Source organism: Suillus bovinus (genome assembly GCF_016758785.1).
Source record: "Suillus bovinus strain UH-Sbo-P2 chromosome Unknown EDB93scaffold_46, whole genome shotgun sequence".
Lineage (NCBI taxonomy): Eukaryota > Fungi > Basidiomycota > Agaricomycetes > Boletales > Suillaceae > Suillus > Suillus bovinus.
The window spans coordinates 12,870-34,654 of NW_024542102.1; the positions used below are offsets into that span (position 1 = coordinate 12,870).

At 47.7% G+C, this 21,785-nt stretch overlaps 10 protein-coding genes across 10 annotated transcripts; 7 read left to right on the top strand and 3 right to left on the bottom strand.

Annotated features, from left to right (window-relative positions):
- Positions 1 to 313: 313 nt before the first annotated feature.
- On the bottom strand, positions 314 to 3,311 carry EDB93DRAFT_1089266 (uncharacterized protein; the record flags this gene model as incomplete). Its single annotated transcript, XM_041446196.1, has 5 exons — positions 314 to 973; positions 1,031 to 2,764; positions 2,817 to 2,880; positions 2,931 to 3,044; positions 3,103 to 3,311. The coding sequence occupies 5 exons, from the start codon at positions 3,309 to 3,311 to the stop codon at positions 314 to 316; spliced, it is 2,781 nt and encodes a 926-aa protein (XP_041305569.1).
- A 3,084-nt stretch (positions 3,312 to 6,395) lies between these two features.
- On the top strand, positions 6,396 to 7,595 carry EDB93DRAFT_1158612 (uncharacterized protein). The gene is made up of 3 exons (XM_041449961.1): positions 6,396 to 6,622; positions 6,678 to 7,290; positions 7,345 to 7,595. The coding sequence occupies exon 2, from the start codon at positions 6,777 to 6,779 to the stop codon at positions 7,248 to 7,250; it is 474 nt and encodes a 157-aa protein (XP_041305570.1). The 5' UTR covers positions 6,396 to 6,622; positions 6,678 to 6,776; the 3' UTR covers positions 7,251 to 7,290; positions 7,345 to 7,595.
- A 506-nt stretch (positions 7,596 to 8,101) lies between these two features.
- EDB93DRAFT_1105571 (uncharacterized protein) lies at positions 8,102 to 10,067 on the top strand (the record flags this gene model as incomplete). Its single annotated transcript, XM_041447519.1, has 9 exons — positions 8,102 to 8,166; positions 8,371 to 8,559; positions 8,613 to 8,735; positions 8,784 to 9,008; positions 9,054 to 9,146; positions 9,204 to 9,245; positions 9,342 to 9,698; positions 9,750 to 9,821; positions 9,872 to 10,067. The coding sequence occupies 9 exons, from the start codon at positions 8,102 to 8,104 to the stop codon at positions 10,065 to 10,067; spliced, it is 1,362 nt and encodes a 453-aa protein (XP_041305571.1).
- A 585-nt stretch (positions 10,068 to 10,652) lies between these two features.
- On the top strand, positions 10,653 to 11,774 carry EDB93DRAFT_617612 (caffeine-induced death protein 2-domain-containing protein). The gene is made up of 5 exons (XM_041456879.1): positions 10,653 to 10,989; positions 11,036 to 11,188; positions 11,246 to 11,397; positions 11,448 to 11,508; positions 11,572 to 11,774. The coding sequence occupies exons 1-5, from the start codon at positions 10,887 to 10,889 to the stop codon at positions 11,664 to 11,666; spliced, it is 564 nt and encodes a 187-aa protein (XP_041305572.1). The 5' UTR covers positions 10,653 to 10,886; the 3' UTR covers positions 11,667 to 11,774.
- A 90-nt stretch (positions 11,775 to 11,864) lies between these two features.
- EDB93DRAFT_1089250 (uncharacterized protein) lies at positions 11,865 to 12,706 on the top strand (the record flags this gene model as incomplete). Its single annotated transcript, XM_041446194.1, has 4 exons — positions 11,865 to 12,094; positions 12,146 to 12,457; positions 12,508 to 12,577; positions 12,635 to 12,706. 4 exons carry the CDS (start codon positions 11,865 to 11,867, stop codon positions 12,704 to 12,706), a joined length of 684 nt encoding a protein of 227 aa, XP_041305573.1.
- Positions 12,707 to 12,767: 61 nt separating this feature from the next.
- EDB93DRAFT_1241649 (Yos1-like protein) lies at positions 12,768 to 13,161 on the bottom strand (the record flags this gene model as incomplete). The annotated part of the gene is made up of 4 exons (XM_041451907.1): positions 12,768 to 12,826; positions 12,881 to 12,964; positions 12,993 to 13,025; positions 13,074 to 13,161. 4 exons carry the CDS (start codon positions 13,159 to 13,161, stop codon positions 12,768 to 12,770), a joined length of 264 nt encoding a protein of 87 aa, XP_041305574.1.
- Positions 12,984 to 14,374, top strand: EDB93DRAFT_617656 (ribosomal protein L22/L17). Its single transcript, XM_041456880.1, has 6 exons — positions 12,984 to 13,247; positions 13,301 to 13,343; positions 13,393 to 13,462; positions 13,516 to 13,732; positions 13,790 to 13,997; positions 14,052 to 14,374. Exons 2-6 carry the CDS (start codon positions 13,313 to 13,315, stop codon positions 14,288 to 14,290), a joined length of 765 nt encoding a protein of 254 aa, XP_041305575.1. The 5' UTR covers positions 12,984 to 13,247; positions 13,301 to 13,312; the 3' UTR covers positions 14,291 to 14,374.
- Positions 14,375 to 14,456: 82 nt separating this feature from the next.
- On the top strand, positions 14,457 to 16,252 carry EDB93DRAFT_1158653 (Ribophorin I). The gene is made up of 6 exons (XM_041449962.1): positions 14,457 to 14,782; positions 14,832 to 15,035; positions 15,091 to 15,378; positions 15,429 to 15,836; positions 15,888 to 16,026; positions 16,083 to 16,252. Exons 1-6 carry the CDS (start codon positions 14,499 to 14,501, stop codon positions 16,206 to 16,208), a joined length of 1,449 nt encoding a protein of 482 aa, XP_041305576.1. The 5' UTR covers positions 14,457 to 14,498; the 3' UTR covers positions 16,209 to 16,252.
- A 717-nt stretch (positions 16,253 to 16,969) lies between these two features.
- Positions 16,970 to 19,043, top strand: EDB93DRAFT_1209023 (uncharacterized protein). The gene is made up of 2 exons (XM_041451019.1): positions 16,970 to 17,483; positions 17,542 to 19,043. The coding sequence occupies exons 1-2, from the start codon at positions 17,034 to 17,036 to the stop codon at positions 18,967 to 18,969; spliced, it is 1,878 nt and encodes a 625-aa protein (XP_041305577.1). The 5' UTR covers positions 16,970 to 17,033; the 3' UTR covers positions 18,970 to 19,043.
- EDB93DRAFT_1158660 (aspartic peptidase domain-containing protein) lies at positions 19,044 to 21,639 on the bottom strand. Its single transcript, XM_041449963.1, has 12 exons — positions 21,276 to 21,639; positions 21,186 to 21,216; positions 21,116 to 21,134; positions 21,043 to 21,066; positions 20,935 to 20,993; positions 20,866 to 20,886; positions 20,757 to 20,812; positions 20,447 to 20,706; positions 20,199 to 20,394; positions 20,026 to 20,148; positions 19,864 to 19,977; positions 19,044 to 19,810 (listed from the first exon to the last, which is right to left on the bottom strand). Exons 1-12 carry the CDS (start codon positions 21,449 to 21,451, stop codon positions 19,237 to 19,239), a joined length of 1,653 nt encoding a protein of 550 aa, XP_041305578.1. The 5' UTR covers positions 21,452 to 21,639; the 3' UTR covers positions 19,044 to 19,236.
- Positions 21,640 to 21,785: the final 146 nt, after the last annotated feature.

Here is a 21,785-nt window from a genome sequence, read left to right on the forward strand (position 1 = left end):
GCTTCATATTTGCTTTTTATCGCAGGATTATCATGGACACTCTTTGGACATTCGCTCACTTTTTTTACAATTCTAGTCAGTCCTTTAATGTCCGTTGCATACAGAAACACATCGGTATAGTCGAGATCAGAATGCGTGAGTAGATCTACGTGCGAGATACCGTGGAGCATTGAACAATCCTTGAATGGTGGTATCGATTAAGGAATATGCAGTTATGGTACGATGGCATGGGGAAGGAGGGCGCTGATGAGTAGCACTATGAAACGCAAATAACACATAGAATGAGTGGCCACGGAATCGTTGATCAACAAGCTCATGAAGGGTTCGTTATCCATAGCTTGCGCTTGGGCACTGTAACGATAGACACTTCTCGTCTACCCATCTCTTCTTCTATCCGCCGCTGTCTGGTTTCTTCATCTACATCATCCTCATCGTAATCTGTCTCAACTGAGCGAGGCCCGCCGACAGTTGTGGACACATCATCATGAGCCCTGACAGCGCGATAAGGAGGTTCGTGGAGGTATGGGCCACGAGTATCGGTGGGGAAAGGATATTGTTCATTGCCCACCACTGACAATGGACGGGAGGTCGGGGTCCCGGGAGAAACAGCCGGCGGAGGCTCCGCACGAAACCGGGCAATTAGGTAAGTTAATGTGGACCTCCTTGGTCGACCATGCCATGCGAGAGCAAAAAGGCAAATATAAAAAATAAAAGTCCATAGAAGAAATGTTCCGAAGAGTGCTAGATGAGCCCGATTCCACAGCGCGATTAGGGAAAGAATGCAAAGAGCTAAAACGAGAGTATGGAAGAGTGCACGAAGGCATATCTCAAACGACGAAGGCAGCTCGTGAGTAACGTGGGGGAATGTTGGCGTAGGCATGAGAGCACGGGTGCTCAACACCTCTACTGTGTTGGGAGTAGAGCTGTTCACGAGGTTGCGTTGACCTTGGCCAGAAACAAGATCAAGTTCGTTCTGAGATGGAATTGAATTTCTTCTGTTAGAAGCTATTAGAGAGAGGTCGATGCTCACCACTGCGTTCAGACTACGGCGTCGATCAAGCCAGTCCACGTCACCTAAACTCCTTGGTGCGACAGGCACGCGTTGATATACATCTATATTTGGACACGCAAGCCCATTTGCGCTGGATCTACGAATACGTGCTGGGCGATTGACAACCTCAAACGCTCGTTGCGGCCCAGACGAGTGTATGGACTCGCTGTCAGTAGAGGTTCTTCCTTCCCGACTCCTGCGGCCCAGCAAGAAGCTGGAACCACCCCATGAGTGTAGACGAGTGCGAGGAGAATGTTGGGAAGGGGGGTATTGTGAGTGCTGCGTGGCAGTGTATGCTGCGAGCTTCTCAGCAGTATCGGTGGAGTTGGCGCGAGAATTAATTGTCCCCGGACTGACCTCTTTCGGTAGCTGCGATGGCGAGCAGCACACATGAAAGAGATATAAAATGGGCATCATCACATAGAGTGCGATGAACAGCGCAAGTCCTGCGACTCCATGCGCAGTCGGTAGAACTGTACGAGACGTAGCACTTTGCATTGCGGACCCTGTGGAGCTCATTGATGTGAAGGCCGAGACGAGACCGCCAACACCAGTACCATATGCTGCAAGGGCTGCAATAACTGATAGATAGAAGAGAGCAAGATTACGATCTGTGCGACGATGCGTTTGTGCTGGAGGCAGAGCCAGGCGCAAAAGCAGGAGGGATGGGAAAAGAATGGCAAGAGAAAGGACTGCCAGTAGTTTGTGCACCAAAGAGACATCGTACGACAGGTACGACTGAGATCCACTTGTTGTATCCGGGGAACCAGACGACGTAGCGGAACCAGAAGATGTGAGCGGTACCGCGCATTCAGTCAGGAATTGAATGGTAACATTAGCACCATTAGCGTTGATGCCTGTCTGAAGAGAACCAGACGGAGCTCCCCAGTCGCCGCCCGAGGATGAAATGGATCCACTGTACGCTCTCAATATCCAAACTTCCGTGAGGTATTCACCGGATTCATCCTGACCTCCAAAGACAATGGTATCAGCCACATTTTTATTCGAACCGACGAGTGCCTGAGAATAAGAAAGGGCAACGGCGCCCTCCCGAGGTGTGGGATATGTCTGAACGCCATCTTGGCCTGGATCACCGGCCGGAAGGACTCTGCTCCAATCGCCTGATCCAATGTCCAGAACAGCTACCTCGCCCTTCTGCAGCCCACCTTGATCGTCCCACAATGAGGAGTTGAAAGTCCCGAGTAGAAGGAACACTTGGTTCCCATAACTGGAAGAGAAAGGATTCAAGTTTGGAGCCAGGCAACCTCCGTATCGTGGAACAGGACAAGAGGGAGGAGTGATTGGCACGTTTGATCCTACTTCTAGGATATATGATTCACCCTCGGCGCACGATTCATTCGAGTTATTGGTCGTGTTACAGCCGCTCACAGAGATGAGGCTGGTCTGAACTACTGTGGAAGCCTGGTTGACGCTGTAGCCTGCACTGCCAACGGTTTGGTTACTCCAAGCACCAAATGTGTTATTAGTCGCCAAATTAGATGATAACGTTCCAGAGATGGTGAAATCCCAAACATCTGATAGGGGATACATGTTTGTACCATCGGTGCCACCAGACATGTAAAATGTGTTGCTTGTTGTGGTAGCATTAGGCGCTACTGTATCATCTCGGCCACCAGAGGCGCCCCAACGTGGTGGTGGACCACTCGTCGTTACAGTGACATTGGACCAGAATCCGTTGATGAAATCATATTCCTGGATAGAGATGAGCAAGCCTGATAGACTAAATGTTGCGAGCGACACGCACCCATACATCAGACAAAGCTTGTCCAGAGATCCCCCTTCCACCCATCACCAGGTGAGCGTGACGACTGGTGAAATATGAGACGGACAGAAAATGAATAAATAGCATGATACTCACTAACTGGAGGAGAAGTCTTCTCCGCTGACAGCCATGTACCTGGCTGGGGGTGAACTTTGTGGTAGACCTGCCTGAGGCTGAGGAGTACTCCAGTCAAGTGTGCCGAGGTTCAAGCTGAAAACATTTCCTATATGACACAGAAGGATTTAAATCCATGAAAAGTTGCACATACAGGTAGGTCTGGTCTGTTGGGATACCACTAGATGATTCACCACCGAAAATGATAAGGGTACCTGTCGTTGGATCGTAGCCGATGGACGGGTATTTGACAGCAACCGGTGTTGCACCCAGTAAGCTACCAGTGATGTTGAGCCATTGTAATGGTGGAACTGGGAATGTGGAGGGCAGCTTCTGGGCGTAAACTGTCGAGATACATTTCATAAAGAAAAGCCAAGCAATTGCAGAGCATTGACAAAAACCGGTTGCCATAATGCTCGTGGCAGGTGTAAGATATTGGTGTCGAAAAGTCGTATATCGCGAGCTGACGCTCGTTGTGAGCAACTACTGCGAATTGGAAACCAGAATTACCAGCTGTGGGAGGACCTGAAGGCGTTGGTTCGCCGTGGCTGCAAGCAACAACATCCCCGACTATCCACGGCTCAATTTGCCTATTTAGGAATCCGTTGGTGTGGCGGTTGCCTTGATCGAGGGACCGCTTACGTCAGCGCCCCTTAGGAAAGTTTGTTTCGTTTCGCTCAATTTCTCCTAGGCTGGCATTATACGAGACCGATCTACTTGTGCTGTCTTGTCAAACAACTCCTACCTGCCATCACACCGTTCGTGTGCCGAATCTTGTGTGGTTTAGGCTCAGACCTTAGAGGCTCATGCCAGCCTGGCCGAGTGGCATATATAGCCGCTTATATTATCTCACTGTTTTTCCCTTCTTCAGCTGCGCAGTGGAAACTGTCCATCTATTTGCGTCTTGCAATCCCACTGGCTATTCATTCTCAATGACACAGTGTAAATGCTCTAGATGAGTCAAAGTTTCAAACGCCTTCACCTCCGAGTAATGTGCTTACCCTCGAAGCTCGATCCCAACTTTTCAAACGGGTATGATTTTATCGGCCGTGGGTATGAGCTCTTCAACAACCTACGCAGGGGGGGGGGGGGGGGGGGGGCAAATTCTAGGTTGCAGCATATTGTAGGATGCACATTGGTGATTTTACTAGTCTTGGGATTCATTATTCATAAGATTCATCAAAGCCTGGATGTTCAGCCAGAACTGACCTGTGTTACCGTATCTTGCGACCTCGTTCAAATGCACATGACTTGAAGTGTCATTGTCGATGAAATAACCAAGATTTCATTGGCTAGACCACATCCTCGAAAAGTTACATGCAATCACACGCACGCGGGGCAAGTAACGCATCCTAATAGGCGTCAGTTAGATGGTCAACTTCACTTCATCCAGCTCGTGACTCGTCCTTGCGAAACAGCTAGTCTGTGGCACTGCTACATACCTTTACTCCCGTACCTCGTCCTCCAGTACTTCGGTGCATATTACCGCGGTTTGGCGGCTCTTATGTGCTGCCGCGCCACTGGCAGTGCGTTGGTTGTATCACTTTCAAGCATGTGGATATTCGAGTCCGCACGAAACCTTTCCACTGACCAAGCGTCCTAGCTGATTTGCGTCAGTTTGATTACCGATCCATCATGAGATTGCTGGTGATTGGCACCCAACATCTCTGGTCACCGCCACATGCTCTTGACTATACTATAACAGTCAATTTGATGCTCTGCTTCCGAACTTTGCCAGATCCTCATTGAAACTATTTCATCAAGTGGCACAGGTTCAATATCAAACTCAATTGTTCCAAACACAACGGTTTTGGACAGCAGATTTTGACAGATCGTAGCTCTTTCCCCTTCTGGCCATGGGAGACCCTCGGGTGATTGGCAGGAAGCCCTAAACTGTTATCATTTTTACGACTTTTCATCCCAAGTTGAGCAAACCGTAAGACAACGTCCATCTGTCACTGCCCCCGACTTAGTCGGAATGTTTTGGGTCCCCGACTCATCTGATGAATTAATAGCTTGGACCAACGGTTCACCGCTTAGCCATGTGTTGACCGGGGATGATATTGACGTCCGCATTCATCCGAACATGCGCCTTGTCATCAAAAGGGTATGCACGAGGCCGCACCAATGGAGATTTTCTTGCCAGCTGCTTATTGTCCGTCAGTGCGTCAGTATCTAGATGTAGTGCAAACGCGACACCCACAAAGTGTCACCCCAAGACAAAGGTGGGTGTTGATCCTCTATGCATCACTTAGTGCTTATGGTACCATACTAGCGCATGCAGGATCAGTGTGGATGCTGATGAAGTTGTCAACGATCTCATCTCCCTTGTTTTTCTAACACAAGTAGCAATCACGACTCTGACGAGTGAAACAAGGCCGTAAGGGGAATGTGCATTCCCCTTACGACCTTCATCAATGTAATTACGACACCATTAATATCTATCCGCCGGTATGTGACATTGCATCTCGGGAAGTGGGCGGGAGTACCAGTGAGTACTAGTACACAGCCAGAAATTTTGCTGTTTCATTCTGATGATGGTGACTCAGTGGCATGACAAAAGCATGGACCGTACAATACTGCGGTTGGCCTATCAATGACGGACTTTGAAAAAGAGTTCTGACCTTCAGTTCTCAGATCTCAGTAGGCGCAGATGACCCAATGTAAGATATGTCGATATTGATGATATCTTTCTATATAGAAATAAACTTTTCGATATTTCTCGCTACCGAAATCGATCGGGAGTTATTCACAAAATGAGCAGAATCACATTTTTACAACGAATAATAAAATATAACAGAGAAGTTAGCACCGACACTGAAATTGTGAGTATTATGTGCATTGTATTTTTGTTAGTTTTCTTACTTGTGGTGGGGGCTAGGACCTGTATAGTACATATTACATGTGTCTGGTGCCACTGGCGCCCGATGTTTGGACCTTGATGATAAGGTTGTGTGCTGTAATCCTAGGACTAATCTCTTTTTGTTCCATGGAAGGTTGCTGTTACGCATCGACCGCCCACCACGGTCACGACATAGTAGACCAACTTCTATGCTTCTATTCTCGAATCAAAAGTTTTTCCTCGATGTCCACAGCTTCGAGTAAACATTCCCGCCGGTGATAAGAGCAACTTATGATACCTGTGAGGGCCATCTCAGTGACACTCAGCTGAATTTGATTTTGTTTCAGGATGAGCTCGGGTGGCGTCTAACCTTGTTGGATAGCTATGTAGCGACGCGAGCTCTGGGAATGTGATCGAATGAATCAAATATTCAAAGGAGCAACTGTGAATAAAGCAACCAGCCAAGAAGAGCCTCGACCTCGGTGTCGGATCAATGAATACACATGGTTGCTCAATTGACTATCCCCAATGGTGTGCAATGGTCTGACTTTGAACAACCGAAACATAAGTATTGTTTTGAGTCTTGTTCGGCAACTTACGTTGCTGTGCCATATCGACAATCTTCGAAGTCGAAGTACTACTTGGCTCAGGGTCGGCTAAGCTGACCTGGCCGCCGCGATCACGTGCTTCATTGTTTGACCATCTCTGCGTCCGTTGTCAACTGCCATCGCATGCGTATCATAGAAATCATGATTTCCTCACCCGCGAAACGCCTACTTACGGAGGATGAGCGCATTTCTAGGATCGGTTCGGAAATTCACAATAATGATGCGTGAGTGACGGAAATCTTGCATGAGCTTGCGTTGCATATACCCATCAAACAACAGTACTCCATCCGACGTGACTGCAAGCATACGCAATGCGGCAATGAGAGTCAGAAAGAGTGAGCTTTACTATGACAAGGTGCAGCGCGTCGCTAAAGTAAAATGACGCGTATGTGCACACGTAACGTAGATGTATTGGAGGGGTACCGCACACAGCCCTCAGCCCCAAGCACACCGAATAGCTCACCAACGAAGTGTACATCAACTTCTCGTGTAGAAGAGGAAGCTTACCCTTGGGCAAATGATACGCTGCGAGAAGTATTTGGATTTGCAACCTCCGGGAAATATACTCCTACGTCATCTCCCGCAAAGCGAAGGCGCTCCCAGTCAAGCGATGACATTTCCTCGGACAGCGAATCATCAAATGACCATATGGATGTCGAGAGGCCCATGAAACCCTTGCGGTCGTCTGAAGGAACATTGATGGCTGCACTAGGTCTGCCTCACAGTGTGCTAACCAGGCCTCCTGGCGGCGCGGAAATGACCCGAGTTCAAAAGTGCCCAGTAGCGCAGGAACACGATGCGCATTCAATTTTGGATGTCGTCGGGTCAGCTTCCCACGTTGCGCAGCGTTGAACTATGTAGTGATCTACGCCGTACGGCGAATGACCCGGAGGTTAGTCACCTTACCGAGGAGGTTACTACTTCTAGCATAACTTACGAATTGCAGTGCTCAGGACGATCAAAAACAAGCCTATATTTATACAGGCGTTTTGCACGCCTTCTCGTTCGGTAAATGTAAGAGGTTGGAGAGTCGTTTTATGTATGTACCTTGCTGCGGTGGGTTGGCAAGCAAAAGATGAAGAATATACAATATTCGCGTACTAGCAACACTCACGCGCATCTTACAGAAATCTCAGGCAAGCAAATTGCCCTTGCATAAACAATGTCAATACGTGAGGAGTGAACCATTGATTGATTCCTTGCCTCAACCACGTTGTTGTCGCGCATTGTTCCGCCAGCACGATGAGCCCTTGTGGTGAGGACAGACGATGCGTACGTAATAAGCCATTTCGGTTGCGGGCCGTTTAATCGTGGTTTAATCGATCTTGAGCGGACCCACAACGGATTGGTTTCTGATACGTGTCTGCGTGCGCGCTGACCGGCCCCCAAAAACACTTTCCCACAAATGCGAATGCAACTTATACGCCTTTTCGGCCGCGGGCTATGCCTTTGTTGTATCTCCCGCGAATATTGATCTCCAGTGCATCCAGTTCACCCACAGCTGGAAGAAGACCTGTCAAGATCTCCGACCAGAATGGGGCGTCGATACTGGGAAAAATTAGTTCTTGATCTCGTAGCCTTTTTCTATGAACACAACTTCTTCAGGCGGAGTGAACAGATCGCCTTGTATTTATACCCATCCATTTTCCACCGAGTCTTTAAACCACCCCTCTCTCCCCAGTCCATCTAGTATTCAAGAAACAATGACACCGCTTTCGTCTGTATCTAACGCTCAACAGTCCTTTGACAAAGCCAAGAAGCATTTATGGTAAGTGGCGCATCTAACATCTCCCTCCCTATGTTGGCATTGCGTTTTCTTGGCTCTGGGTCATCGCTGGAGCTCCGGCGATGCCCAAAGTCTTTTGATGTATCACATTTTGCCGCCTATGCTTTGTTCACTTCGCTTACGGTTTTTCTACGTATAATTACTGACGCCACATTCTTCACCGCTCTTCATTTCACCCTCCTTCAGGGCTTCTGACTCACCGAAACAAGAAATGAGCGGTCAGAATAGACACTCCGAGCAGCCACGCTACTCACTCCCTGAGATCGAACGGGGTTCCAGCGACCATGACGAGTACCAAGTAAACTCGCATGGTGATCCGTCAACTTCTCAGCGACGATCAGAGCGAAAAGGGTGCATACTACCTTCGTCTTCACGGTAATTCTTCGTCTGATTTACTTGTTCGTCCCCTTGATTATCATTCCTGTAAGGAGTGACCTGTGCACTTTGCCACCTCTCCCTCGCGAAAGAACATATGACCGAGATGTCCGTCCTATACCTTCTCGATTCACAAAATTCATGGACCACTCGCCAGCACAAGATGGGCAGCTTAGGTATGCATGTCCAATGCCACTCGGCGAAGTACTAATCGCTTTGAAAAGGCGCACTTGTACAGACCTGGAGACCTACCACGATAGTCGGCAACAACGACCTGTTTCCTTGTCGGTTTTCAATGCACCGACGGCGACGTACGCTTGGGAACGCTACGAACCTGAATCTCAGATACCCTATCCACGCCCCCTTTATGTCGATTACATTGGTCGAAGCTCCACGCGGTCGGCATCGTCAAGCTCCATCTCCAGCTTACGCGATTCTCCTGGAATGCCGTGCGTTTTTATCAGAAACAGTATGAACAATGTGTTAAAATTTAGTCGCCTTGGCAGATCTCCTGCACTATCTGACCGCAGCATCTCCACACCTACTTTACTCCCCCAAAAACGAAGAAGCTCGTCCCCAGCTGGACAGTACGTGGCTTCTAATTACTCATATCTCTCCGGCTAAGGACATCCTTCTTTCATTAGTTATCATGCATCTTCTGTCACGAAGATCACGGAGCCGCTCAGGTACTTCATTTAGCATTCTTTGCGACCCTGCACTTAACGGACTTGCAGACATGTAAACATTGAAGTTGATCATAGCTGGCCTCCTGTTTCTTCCAGGCCCTACCAGCGAACACCTACTCCCGAAATGATCTGTAGCCCACCATTGCACAGATCTCAATCTGATCGCCATGTTTCGGCAAAACGCAGTATTCCGAACGGCGGTGATGAGCGCCACCGTCAACATGAGGACAGTCCATGCGGTAGTGATTCCAGCGATCAGTCACACATTACCCGCCCAATAGTACCACTCAAGTCAGATTCAGAGGAGTGGGAGAAGTACGCTTGCTTTACTCTGGACGGCACAACACGGAAATGGTTGTGCACCTGGTCGACAGAGTCAGGAGGACAGTGCAAATACATGTCCAAGAAACAATTAGTCAAACGCCACGTTGAAACGACTCATTTGCGTTACAAGTAAGCGACTTGGTCATTCACGAGCGTCCTTTACTAATCTCGTTCGTTTAGGCCATTCGTATGCGGTATCTGCGGCAAAGGATTTCCTCAGAAAACTTCTCTCGACACTCACATGCACGGACAGTAAGTAGCACTTTATCGGTTTTCGATTCTAAACTCAATGCACTCATCAGCACTGGATCCACACCACACGCATGTCGATATAATTGTGGGATGTGGTTCAAGGATCCAGCACGTAGACACAGACACATGGTGGACGAGCACCAGTACGTTCCAAGGCAGTCTAAGAAGAAGCACACGAGCGGACAGCCTCCAGACGCTCTGGACTTCGAATCTGTGCAACGATGGAATGTCGCCAGTGCCCCTTAGTGCCTGGTACTTTCGACGAGAAGGCCGATGTGTGTCAGCATTAATGTAAGCCAATGTGACCTCGGCTGACAGATATCTCCGTGATGTCGGCGTTCGATATATCATGTTTATGGGTTAACTACTTATATGTATATCACGGGTCCTTTCTCCACAGAGTGGACGAGATGTGACCCAAGGACTGGGGGTTCGGAACAATTATTATTATTATTATAACTGAATTATTCTTGCGAATTTTTATCTTTATTATCTGATGCAGATCAACGCAACCGCAAACTATTAAAGTATGATCAAGTATCCCATCCCTGGGAAGCGCTGTCAATATATACACAGAGGAATTTTTTTATAATAAATATTGCGTGCCTATCATTTATTCAAATCGGATGGTGATCGGGAAGCAAGTACTTGGATGGTAAAAAGTGGCCCAGCTATTTCATCAAGACCTTCATGATCTGTGCTTTGTTGCGTTTAACAATGAGTTACAAATTTTGTAACGCTGATAATAAACGCTGTCAGGGGACTTTCTACAGCGCATTATGAGCGAACAAAGATTGAAAGACTTTCTGAAGTAAACGCCGCCATAATCACCGCCGAGACACGTAGGCAAAAAGTCAGCCGACATGTGGTGAATTCTTGATCAAAAAGAACAACCCCGACGGTTCGCGCGGGCGAGCGCCAATCTGCTGAACTATAACCACACTTTCCTTTTTGATTAACAACTTAAAATAAATGGTACCGGCATCTTCCGACAGACATCATTGATCGACGCTCCATACAGGGAGATTTGAACCCACGAGTTCGGCCCACCAGCACGTGAAAGACATGCCTTCAAAACAACCACCAACGTTCGGTAGTTTAGCTGTTCAAGCTCCTTCCTTGGTCCATGTCTCGCCATCAACATGTCACAACCTAAGCATGTTCAAAGGTACATTCTAAGTCTCTTGAAGTTTCTAGCGACTCACTTCCTATAGACCTTCTCAAAGAATATCGTATGCTAGATGATACGATTACCATGCGATTGAATCGCACAAGTGCACAGTTCCGTGATCGAGATCGTGCAGGGAAAGGCGGTAAAGGCAATATTCAGGACCAAGCTTGCGCGTACGTATGGAAGGAACTAGTCGGTAAGCTTCTTCGGTGTTCATCCTGAAAAGGTCTCATGAGGCTTGTCCTGTGCTTAGAAAACTGGAAACGCCGTACAGAAATGATAAATTATTGCGTCGACATTGTCGATCAGTCCATGGAGGAGAAGCGAAAGTCATTGACAAGCGAAGACGGCGATGCCAGGGCTCAAAGAAAAACGCAAGCAGCCATGTTTGCGGATGAGGTGAAGGTAAGGAAGTTCTCGGCGTGCAACTCCTTTTCTCATACACCCACGCGTAGAGAAATCAAGTTCACAATGAATTAGCTGTTGAGAAGATCGTGCGCCAACGATCACTTGACGGTGAGAATGATGACTTGTCTTATACGTACTGATTTTTGATACCATTATATTTGTCAAACCCAGCGTTTCGATCAAGGTGCCAATATTTTTCGCCTCCCTTGACGGATGCCGAGGCGCGGAAGTGGTGGGATGCTGTTCACATCCAAGAATCGCCGTAGGCGATGCTACTAGAAGCTTAAGTTACTATGAGCTGCTTGTATATATAATCATGGCGATGATGCAATAACGGAAGCATTTTAGAACAATACCCACATTGTGAGTTGCTTATATAATTATGGGTCATGATGCCATAGCGGAGGCATTGTAGAACAGCCCGTTCACCTGCAACTACTACCGTCGTCTATATGCATTGTACCATGTCATCCTCGCTCGCTTTGCTCGGATTAACCACTATTGCGATGGCCCTGGCACCGCCACTGATGGTGCAGTATCAATTTCCAACAGCAATATCCGATGACGTGAAAGTGCCCGTGGTTCTAGGAGTCATGTCTCGCTGCCCAGATGCAATTCTATGTGAATCTGTATTCAATCGCGTATTACAAAGAGTAGGCAACAAAATAGAGATCTCATTGTCGTTCATTGCAAAGTACGTTCAAGCATCACGTCTTCTTAGTACGTAGTTCATCATATTCGATAGACCAAATGCCTCGGAGCCCTTCTATGGTGTAACTTGCATGCACGGACAAGCGGAGTGTGCCGGAAATGTGCAACAGTTGTGCGCTGCTAAATACCACCCTACATCTGAATGGTGGTCCTTTGTGCAGTGTCAAAACTTTCAGGGGCGTGAAAACATCGGCACGCCTGAAACTGCCCTCAACTGCGCCAACGCAGCGGGAATCGACTGGGAAAACGGCAAGGCTGTCCAATGCGCAGGAAAAGACGGCCTTGGAATAGAAGGAATACAACTTTTACAACAGAGCGCCAGGGATAGCATCGCAGCTGGTATCCAGTACGTCTTAAGGAAGTCTGAGGATCCCTTGGAAGCTAATCCGGCAATAGGAAAAGCTGCACGATCATCATCAATGACCGACAAGTATGCATACGGGATGGCGTTTGGTACGACTGCGAGGTATGCAGTAAAACAACATTGCCGCACAATATGCAAGACCTTACAACGTGTTCTCAGGGCGGTCATTCACCAACTGATTTCATCAGACAAATCAACGAAGAGTATGACAGACTCAACAGCGCGGACTGAAAGCAGTCATTGTTTAACATTAATCTCATTATCCACGTCGGTGCACGTATATGCATACCGCTCAGCCACCAAGAATTAGCTCGTACACAATTATGACAAGATTCAGCCCTATGAGTGGTACTTTGTGTAGAAACATCAGTGTGTCAGTTCCAACTCGAGGATTGTGCCACTCACTGCGCATGAGGGTCCGCACGGCACTAATGAGATTGATTAATCGGACTTTGACACCAGCATCTTGCTGCTGGGTATATCCGTATCCTGACTTGATCGTATGGTGGCTGAAAACCAGCGTTGGGGTTCTGGACAGAGGACCAGCCAACTGTAAAACGGCGTCAGCGAATGGAGCGGCAGTAATGACGGTTCTTACTTTTCGCAAGGAATCGGTCCTCACTGAGAACTGCCATTGCATTAATTAGAAGGAGCGAAACGTAAAGAATTGTTCCGAGCGTGAGCATCGTTCCGCTCGCAGTGATGGGTTGCGGACTGTTCTATATTGTGCAAACGTGTTGGAGCAACGTGACTTCTCGTGACCGTGACAAAGGTGCTGTGACCGAAGCGCGGCCTGAATTTATTGGGAACTTGACTACTTGTCAGAACCTTTGCAGGATGCAGTCTGTCGCAAGACAAGTCCGATGCGGTATGTTGTAAATTGTTTCTGCAGATATGGCAGCTTACGCACGATATAGCGAGTCATTTAGGTACTCCAGTGCAGTTTCGCATAACTTCATCCCGCATTCAATGGCAGTGTCAACAGAGGTATGTTGGTCAAACAGCAAGGGCGTTCTGCTTCTTATTTTTTATGTTCGCAGAGCAGCAAGTTCCTATAATCCTTTGCAATGGATTCAGGAGAAGTTTGCCCCGAAGGCAAGGAAAGTGGATCCAGTAGAAGAGAAGAAAAGAGGTGAGCAGGAGACACAGGGTCAGCAGAGTGTGTTTGAGGCAGCTGTGAGTCGCGAGAAGGAGGGCCGACCCAAGGCAATATCTGCCGAAAGCGCTCCTACTGTCCTCAAGAAGAAGGCTACTCAAGTATGACCCACACTCTCTGATACTCACCGCACATCACTGATTATGCGCATCGCGCAGCACAAATACTCCACGGCTAACTTCAAAATCTCACATAGGAAGCTCAATATGATTGGCCGACAGATATCTGGAAAGCCAATTGACCATGCTATCGTGCAAATGCAGTTTAGTGAGAAGCGAGCCACAAACCGGATAAAGAGCATGTTGGCGACAGCTAAACTTCATGCGACGGTATACAAAAATATGAATCCTTCCAAACTCGTCGTTTGTAAGCCCTTTTGACCATATATTTCCAAGGGTGGATTCTCTAATACTTTTATAGCGGAAGCCTGGGTGACCAAAGGACCCAAGCAACTAAAACGACTTGAGCCTCGGGGACGTGGCAAGTTCGGTATCAGAGTTCACCCCGATTCGCGCATGCATGTGATCTTAAGGGAAGGGAAGACATTCGAGCAGTTGAAAAAGGAGCAACGTGAACGGCGTTTGAGAAGAATAGTCTCCGCAGGGTTGGTTCGGGAGGATGTACCGCTCAGAAACCCCGCCCGGACCTGGCAGTGGTAGCGGTTGTTTCTAGCTTTAATTACAATTTCAGTTGAAATATAATCGTGCTTTTGTTCAAGTGTGAGCCTATGAGAGCTCTTCAAATGTTAGCAAGGCTTGGATCCGAAATTCATTCATTTTGAGTTTTCATGCTAAGGCATGTATAACTAAAAATAGCACAGAGTAAGGACACGTCGTTGCTCTTTCCTGCAACAGACCACTACTCCAAATGGCACGACGCTGGTGGACACTTCCTCTGCTCTTCGTGAGCGCGCTTGCACCTTCATTCTCATTAGCTGGTCCCGCTTTTGAAAATACAGCTATCGTCCGCACCATCGAACTAGGTGGTTCACTAGTACATGTCAGTACAACTTACGCTGTCAAGGCTCTCGAACCAGGACAAACTACGTATCAAATTGCGCTCGGCAAGACTGAACGAACAAAAACAAGTTGGCTCGAGGCTAAAGTAAAGGGCCAGACTACACCTCTTGAGCTCAGGGAGACTGAATCCAGGTGTGTCTGAGTCGTGTGTTATTCAGTACGCGATATTCATGTCGTGTAGTACAGAGCATTTGTTGTCCGTTTCCCTTCCAAAAGCCTTGGCTGTAAACGGCACTCTCAACCTTGTGTTGGAGACTGTGCAGACTCATGCTACACACCCATTTCCTGAACAAGCCGCTCAGAAAGAGCCTCAGCTGCTCAAGTATGAAACCGACCTTTTCACTATCAGTCCTTACACTACCCTTGTACAACGCACAAAGATAAAGTATGCACTATCTACTACTTTCTGTATGTTTGAAGATCTGATTTTGCTTTGACAGGTCCTCCACGCCGAACGTCATTTCCTATACTACCCCACATGACGTGGACAGTTTCGTGAAAAGTGATTCTGTCACCAGATCTGGGGGAACTATTACATATGGTCCTTATCACGACATTCAAACGGACGCAGATTTCGTGGCAAAACATCAACAATCTATCTCGGTTCATTACAGCTTTGACCATCCTGTTCTTGAGGTCGAGACGCTTCGCCGTACAGCAGAGATCAGCCACTGGGGTTCCAACTTGAACATCGAGGACAAAGTTCACCTCCATAACGCTGGGCCCACGTAAGTGATGCATCTCGCATTTCAGATACAATGTTCAATTTCGAATTCAGTCTCAAGGGCCACTTCTCTCGCTTTGAGTATCAGAGCCACAATTTTCAACGCAAGCAGGCCCCGCATATTCTCTCTGACTTCACTTTGCACCTTCCGCCCGGTGTGACCAACGCGTACTTCTATGACCAGAACGGGAACGTCTCCACATCCCATCTGCGCACGGTGGCCTCAGTTGCGAAAGGCAGCAAGGCAGTGCAATACAGCGTGCTCCAATTACGGCCACGCTACCCAGTTCTCGGAGGCTGGAACTACTCTTACACTGTTGGCTTCGACACGCCTCTGCAAGATTCAGTAGGCTATGATGCGAAGAATGGCATGTACGTGGTTGGCGTACCTGTCATGACGAACGTTCCTGGAACTGTTGTTAACAACGCCGAAGTCAAAATTATACTGCCGGAGGGTGCAACGTATGTCGAATGAAATTGTGGTCTTTGGTAATTGACTAATATGACCGACAGTAATGTCGAATTCATCTCCCCTTTCCCCGAACTTTCTAACAGTATGTCGACACACATCACCTACCTAGATACCACGGGGCGCCCAGCTATCACCCTCGCATACAAGGACTTGACTTACAAGCACTCGGGCATTATCTATGTGAGTGCATATCTCGTATGTTGAGTTCGAAGGTAACAAATCGATACTTTGTTCAGGTCTCGTATCAGGTTCCCCTTTTGGCTCACTTGAAGAAAGCCATGTCCGTTAGTGCCGCTTTCTTCGGCCTCTTTGCTTTTACCTTCATGGCGAGGCGCGTGAATTTGAGCTTACACAAGAAGTGATGTACAGTACTACTGTTAATGATGAAAAAGATTCTTGCTTGAAACACGTAGGTGGCATTTGTGATATGATCCATTCGATTATTTGTGCCTCAAAGCTCGATCTGGCTCCTAAACTCCATCCGCGTGAGCTGTTACGTCGTATCCCTTGGTGACATGAAAGTGAGGCTTGGGAGATCAAACTTACAAGAATATTAAGTACACGTTATAGCTTCCTGTCTGTCTTGTTCTGACATGTGTAGAACGATCTCTTGTTCGACCGTTGGTTCCTCACCGCCCATTGGCATTTGGATTATTCGAGTGGCCGCTATGAGCGCTAGCGAGTCAAGGGAGGATGTAGGTTCAAGTTCCCATGTTTCCAAAGCTGGTCATGATCAATCACAATCGCATCGCGTGTGATTATCGTGCTTGCCAGGTTCTGAGCGCACGTCCAGTAGGACCATCGGCTGCTGGATAATTGGGTCTGTAATGTGTCAAATAGCCGGGTTATGCAAACGGGGTCCAATTCTGCTGTCGAGATACTTCCATGGAGCAGGGAGAACAACAAGACCAGATCGAGCCGAGTTGCTGTTTAAGTTCGAACCGAGATTATACTAAGAGACGAACTGAGACGAGCGAAACGAGTGCAAGCGATAATTGATCGGAACGTTCACCCGGTCGTCCAGATTATGTGCAAAGCTACGTGGCCGTTTGATGCGATGACCTTGCGACTTTGTCGTGTTCGATCAGGCAGTCGCCGCTCAAGCGCTCAACAGGGGCCAAATCTCCATCTGTGTCAAACTTTCCCACTAGTCATCCTTTGCAAAGTCAACTTGATCAAAGACTGGCATGATTTCGAGTCAAGGCAGAACAACAGCTCGCAATGCCATTCTCAAGTTGAAGCAGAACAACTGGCGGCGATCGATAGGTTCTGGTGTGACGATAGATTCAAGCTTGGAGCGAAAGCAAGCTTCTTCTCTTCTCGGACGTGCGTCTGAAAGGCATTCTACGCAGAAAGGACATACAGCTCGTGCAGGCGGTCCATCGAACTTTCGGTCCCGCACTCAGCTGGACAAACGTGAAGGAAACGGCGAGGAGGTGCAGAAGAAACGTTTACTAAAACCTTATGACTTGTCAATCCAACTCAAGCGTCTGTGCAGCAAGGGGGACCTTGATGGTGCCATCGAACGTTTAAAGTCGACTCCTCGGGATGCGCAGAACGTAGTTGTGTGGAATACAATGATCTCAGAGTGCTTGAGCGCTGAACGGTACCAGCTATCCTACGATTTGTTCATCGACGTGAGTGGGTTTATCCACCGGGTTTGCTACCACTCTTAATAACGGGCGTCTGCAATAGATGAAGCGTAGAGGGTTTTCACCCAACACCATCACTTTCTCCACGATGCTTAGCGGCATTTCTCTAATCAAGGACTGGCCGAGATACAGCAAGCAATTGCAGAATGCGCATTCTCTTTACGAGTCCTACCTAAAACACCTCGAATCCGTCAAGTTTCACGAGGCTGACAACTCGAAGGAATTGTCCCTGCAGCCCCTTGTCTCATACATCCAGATTCTCGGCGATGCAGGAGAATACCATAAAATCTTCGACGTTTACTTTGCCATGGACCAAGAAGGACCGCTCGCACCTGACAGATTCATCTTCACTGCGATGTTCAAGGCAATAGCCGCACGTCAGAAGCGTTCGGCCACTGGCGGAGAGACTTCTACTCGTAACGATGCTGCATCTGACGCGAAGCACGTTTGGATGCAGATGGAGAAAGTTATGCAGAGGAATCCTGACTTCGTCTTGGATCCTGGGCTCATTGCAACAGCCATACGCGCCCTTACGCGGGGAAGCCCGAATGATCAAAGTTTTGCATTCACTATCATCCATGATCAACTGGGTCTTTCAAAACCAGGGGAGGATGTGCCTAAAAGGTTGTCAAACAATCTTAACGCATGGACGTTAGACGCTGCTCTCCAACTTTGCAACGCCATGCAAAAGCATAGACTCACCGTTCACTTCACGCGTCAAGTCATGGAAAAGATTAACTGGGACAAAGTATGGATGCGTTACCTCATCGACTCTAACCACATACACAAACTCCTCAGAGCGTATGCTGGACTCGCCGCTCTCGGATCACTCAATGAATCGAGCGAAGCTTTTGGAGCATTGGAATGGAGTGTACAGAACGACGTGATTTATCATCTCCCCAAGTTGACGCCGACAGCGCAATCGTACCATCTTGCTCTTATGACATGCTGCCGCAGCGCAGACTGGCCAACTGCTGTTCGCGTGTATGAACTCATGACAGGCGTCACAGCCAGTCAATTCGAGTCGAGTGGAAGTCGTCCTCCGATGGTGAAGAGGAGGTCAGAGGGGAAGAACCTGCCGACGGATGCGGAAACCATATCGTTCCTTCTGCGCACTGCCCTTGCTGCCAACAACGTCACTTATATTCAGCATGCGATGTGGCTAGCTGACTTTGCACGTGTTGACGCGCTTCTTAGTGATGAACACACCGCTGCGTTCTACCGATCTAAACTAGCTTCTACCTTGATGGAGGCGACCAAACGCCTGCAAGAAACAGGAGGTCTTACTCAGGAGCAGGAAAAGACTTGGAGCTCGTACAGATTATTGGCACGACAGGTTCTAAAGAGCACGAAAGGTAGCCCAACACCTGGAGTTGAAGAGGAGAGGTTAGGAAACATTCGGACGCTCGTTGACATGGACAACTATGTAGCCTTCGAGATGGCATCGCGTAGTACCAAATCACGCACATGATGCAGAACACACGGTTAGGAGGTATGTTGCATGACGATAATGAGCAGTGACTACATTATATATACAAAAATATAACGAGAATGGGGTGATAAATGAAGCAGACAGAAAATATATAAATAGCGCCCGAAGAGAAAGGTCCGTTGTCCGAGAGGCTACTACAGAAGCCCCAAAACATTTGCCTAAGTACAGGAGAATTGCATGACGAACAGAGCACTGTGCAGTCATGACATAACGACGGGAGGGGGCATGAGGACCGTTCTCAGTTCACTATGCGACTGAATTTGGGCGGTCTCCAGATCTTGACTCCCCTTTAAAGGCAGGCGATGGAGGAGCAAAAAGTGTGTCTTCAGTTAATGCCATCGAGACAGGTTGATACGTATGTGGACCTTGAGGGTTCACATAATCGGGATACCTTGTAGTGGTAATGTTCATCGGCATGGGACTCAGTCTTCCGGGTGTCTTGCGCGCTCGTGCACCCCTCCCACGACGTCTGCACAGCAAGACAAGGGCGACGATGCAAAGTATGACCAAAACGAGGGCGTTAAGCGCCATAACGGCAAGCATGGCGGGGAGGTATTTGGAGAGTTTATCGATAGTGTTTGCTACATCCGTGGATAACGTGACCGTTGTTGATGCGGAATTACCGCTTGAAGCATTGTAGGTAATGTTATTCAGTGGCGTTCCGCCCCGGACTGAGTGGAACTCCACCGATGCCTGGTTAGGATCAACTAGGGAGAGCATTTGGACATAAGGGTTGCCCATAGTCCCCGATGAAACGAAGTCGCCAAAGTCGTACACAGAATAGGTTGAACGCAAAAAGTTGTCACCTATCAACCAATCACTAGGGAGATGATCATTTGGTGATGTATTCCAGAATGATTACCATATACTTACAATTGGCCAGCCCCAACAGAAACACTTTGAGGCACAAAAGAGCCGACACAGATTGAAGGATCGCTGAAACTTGTTGGAGAAACATCGAGGGGATGTATTGGGAAAATTTGATTGCTGTTACGACAATGACTAAAGGATAGGTGATCGAACACAGACACTCACTCAAACTGAAGCGCCATATCTATTTCTGCGTCGCAGGGGACGGTCCATTGCCCAAGGCCAGAGTTATACTGAGCCCCAGATACGCCGCCATAAATGGCTTGACACACATCAGTAGGTGCGTATCTGCACTCCTTGTAAATAAAGCTCGAACATTGACACAGATGATTACGCACGTATACGATGTCCCACTATCAAGAAGAACAACGGCCTTGTTCGATGGTGCTCCCTGCACGCCAGTGGAAACTGAATAGGTCTCTGTGCCAACAATGAAGGAGTCCAACAGCACATTCCAACGCGTTGGAGAGTCTACGGGCCAAGTTGGGATTTTATTGGTGCTTGTGACATTTGAATATTGAGACTCAGTCTCGCCTGCATTTTGATACGTCAACAAGTGCATATAAGAGTAACACTGTAAGGTTACCAATTGCGAAGCTCCCTGTAATTTGATCGTCGTCTGATGTACTCTGCAAGGAGAATGCAATAAAGTTGGGTTCGGAAGGATTGTCTTGGAAAAGATTGTAGAGGAGGCTGCGGCCGGTCGACGCACCAGTGGCGTTCACATAAGCATCTATAGTCGATAATGAGTCAAAACCTAGGCCAAGGAGTCCAGAAGCTCCATAGGATAATGCCGGATTTTGCGCAGACGAGACGTCAAGAAAAGCTTGAGAAGGAACGGATATCCTATTTGAGGCTGAATTAGTCTATGATGGGTCACTTAAACGCTTACTTACCCTGCAAACTCGGCCTTGACATAGGAAATACCCCCATATGCCCAACCAATGCCATACTTATGCGCTGAAGTCAGACCAGAGATCCCTGTTCAAGCACAAATGCACTCACAGTCAGATTGCAGTTTTGGGACTGGTGAACATAAGTAAACTGAAGTCAAAAATAGCGTGTACCACTCACTGTAATGTTTGTATTAGGGATCGGTATTGGATTATTGAGGACCCATAGGTCAGAAGAACCTGACGAGGACGTAAGACATAAAAAAGGAAAGGAAGCAGAAAAAACTACCTGTGTCGAGTTGGACTAGATAATCTGGTTGACTGATGAGTTACCTTCGATGTGAATGAGGTACGTTACTTACCGACACCTCCAAGGGTAACCTAATTACGTGGTGAATAAATTGGCATAGCAGGCGGTCAAAGGGTGCTTACATTTGCCATATAAATGAGATCGTGAACGTCACTATCTCAGTGGTCATTTGGTATATATATATTGAACTGGAGAGTGAAGATATGACTTGCCTGAGGGTAACTACCGTGGAGACCGAAGACCGTGACAAAACTTGGGGGTGCGATATTGAAACGTCTGTATCCCCACTTCGTTGCTGTATCGTGCGCTTTGATTGAATGAAAGGTATTTTAACAGCCACTGAAACTCCGGCTAGGACTGCTAGAGACAGAGCCTGTAGTAACTTCATAATAGCAGAGGGAGGAAGGAATGACTTCGGCGAGGGCCAGTGTAAGTATGTTGAAGGAGTGCGCGCAGCCTATAAGGGCAATCTATAATGATAGGAACAACAAAAGCCGTGAACAAGCCGCACGAATCTAAAATGTGATGTCAACGAGGCAATGTCATGAAATGATTATTTTGCAACGGGGATCTATTTTTGGCTACAGTTAAGTACTCGCATACAAAAAAAAACATCACAATGAGAAATTGCAATGATAAATTCCCATAAGGAAATGGTAAGAGGGAAATCTCAAAACCGAAATTTTGTAAAAATTACCCAAAAGTAAAAAGTCATTATAGTT